The sequence below is a fragment of the Alosa sapidissima genome, chromosome 4 (genome assembly GCF_018492685.1).
Source record: "Alosa sapidissima isolate fAloSap1 chromosome 4, fAloSap1.pri, whole genome shotgun sequence".
In the NCBI taxonomy this organism is placed as follows: Eukaryota; Metazoa; Chordata; class Actinopteri; order Clupeiformes; family Clupeidae; genus Alosa; species Alosa sapidissima.
The window spans coordinates 37,541,378-37,543,877 of NC_055960.1; the positions used below are offsets into that span (position 1 = coordinate 37,541,378).

At 41.4% G+C, this 2,500-nt stretch overlaps 1 protein-coding gene across 9 annotated transcripts in view; it reads right to left on the reverse strand.

Moving 5' to 3' along the window:
- arhgap9 (Rho GTPase activating protein 9) overlaps window positions 1–2,500 on the reverse strand; it is a 68,600-nt gene that overhangs the window by 35,804 nt on the left and 30,296 nt on the right. For all 9 annotated transcript variants that reach the window (XR_006031044.1, XR_006031045.1, XR_006031043.1 and 6 more), the window contains 2 exons: window positions 1,839–1,926; window positions 1,409–1,504 (listed from right to left, as the gene is read on the reverse strand). Coding sequence is in view for 6 of the 9 variants with exons in the window: in XM_042088132.1 (XP_041944066.1) it covers window positions 1,409–1,504; window positions 1,839–1,926 (184 nt within the window). In the remaining 3 variants the exon portion in view is untranslated. The remainder of the gene's footprint in view (window positions 1–1,408; window positions 1,505–1,838; window positions 1,927–2,500) is intronic.

Sequence of the window (2,500 nt, forward strand, 5' to 3'; positions counted from 1 at the left end):
GTCTGTTTAGGCCACACTATTAACACAATACATGTCATTTTCTCCCGATATGCAGTCAATAAACACATTTCTAAAATGCTTACATGGTTTTCACAAACAAGCTTACCCAATACCAAAACTATGAATTTGTTTGCCAAGAATCAAGAAACTCCAAGGCACTCTATTGAAAAAGTTAAAAAGCCTTTATTATCATGGCTTGGTCAAGTTAACTTGGCATTGGCATTGGCATTCAGTTTCCCATCCAAAGAGCACCTCTGACTTAACCAAACTTTAGAGTCCAAGAAGTGCTCCTCTACCCCCATTCTTTGTATGAATTTGTTTGGTTTTATTTACAAATTCTTACACACGGCAAGCCAGATATGAAAACCTAATTTTTTAAAACCTTAAATACAGTATAAAGCCTTTACTTCTGCAACAGCAGCTCAAATGCTATACAGTACAAGCTAACAGCCATTTTTGAACGAAGAAATCATGGAAACATTAAGAAAGTGTAAAATATGTCAACCATACATTTCCTCTTTAGGAGAGACCATTTGAAAGAGCACAGATGAGGCTTGTAAAGTTGTACCAGAAGTGAAAAACGGTATATCTCCTTGCTATGACTCTCCACAACAGCTTTGGACAGTGGTCTTGTCACAGGCTAGTTATGTGGTTTTAGTAATGGCATCAACTGATAGTATTTTGAAAGTTGGTGTGCTATGATTGACTACATGTTCATCATGTATAGAAAACGTGCTAGTGTTTAGTCAGAATGACTTGATATTGAGCTACTGTAGGTTTGCTGTATCTTGGTAGAGATAGTGTATAGGGAGAAACATTTTTATATTTTGTAATGTAGACTTAGACTTAGTAAACAAAATGTGCTTTTGAATAGAAAACCCTTTGGCTAATTTTGTGATGTAGGTGTATTGCTGTGTAAAGAAAAAGTATTTTCAGTATGGGTAAATGCTTGTTAGCGATAAAAAAAAAAAACCTGTAATGCTAAGCTAAGTAATTCTCCTGGGCGAGTCAGCAGTACTACTGTATCGAGAACAAGATTTCTCAAAATGGTAAACAGAGAAACCATTGACCCTGTCATTTTATTACTGACTCATCCTTCCAACGCACATCACGATATGCAATACTGAATCTTTACCAAGTCAAATGATTTATATAAGGCACAATATTCGGCCAACAAACATTTATACAGATCATATTTCAACATGGCCACCCTACTCACGAGTTCTGTGGCATAAACACCCACTTCGGAGAAAGTTTTTCGAGGGAAGTGAGAAGGGAAGTGTTGGCAAACAACTTCTCTAAAGCAAGTGACCTCTGACCTCGGCCTGAAAAAACCTGCTTCCCACCAGTGTGCATGTTCACACACACAAGAAGAAGGAAAAACACACAGTGTAAAAATGGCGCTCACCTTAAAGACATTCTTCCTGCTGGAGAGAGAATCAGCCCACTGTAGCTGAGCTCCCCTCAAGTCAACACTGCTCTCTGGACGACTGTTTCCCGGTCTCTGTTGAACATGAACAAGACACACACACACACACACACACACACACACACACACACACACACACACACACACACACAGGATAAACACGATATGCCTTTGTGTAATCACAATATCAGCTTTGGAAAGAACTGATGGTAATAAAAGTGATATGGAACATGACCCTGACAAACAGGAAACAGAGATGGCATTGTGCGGTCAGTGGAACTTCCTGGCTGACATCAAGCAGAGCATTTGCATGTGGCCGCATATCATTTGATAACGAGCAAACAGGGTTTGAGTAGAAGGGGAATAAAGGTATGTGGCCGGAGGAAGGGCAGGTAAGTAAGCATCTTACCCAGCTGGAAGGGCTTTGTGTCTTGGGGTCTTTAAAGAACACCAAGCTGTTCCCCACGAGAACCACCCACGACGGGTTCCAGTTCTTCCTGCAGAACACAGCATTGTTCTTTGCCGTTAGATACAGAAGAGCTGCACAGCTGACTGGGGCGGGTCTTTTCAACTTATTTTCAAAAACGTAGTCGTTACTCAGAGAGGATTCATCATCCCCCTGTCCTTGGGATCAGGGCTATGGCTGTTCTCTACAACTGCCAAGGGATTTTTTTTATACATAAAAGGTTTTTTTTAAGGATGTTTGGAGTTATACAGAAAGTGAGTCACACATCATGTCACATGGTATGCACACCCACACACCCACACCCCCCCCCCCCCCCACACACACACACACACAGATACACACACACACACACAGATACACATACACAGATACACACACACAGATATACACACACCCACAGATATACACATACACACAGATACGCACAGACCCACACACAGACCCACACACACACACAGATAAACACATACACACAGATACGCACAGACCCACACACAGATACCCACACAAATACAGACACCAACATTCACACACACACACACACACACACCCACACACACACACACACAGATACGCACAGACCCACACACAAATACCCACACAAA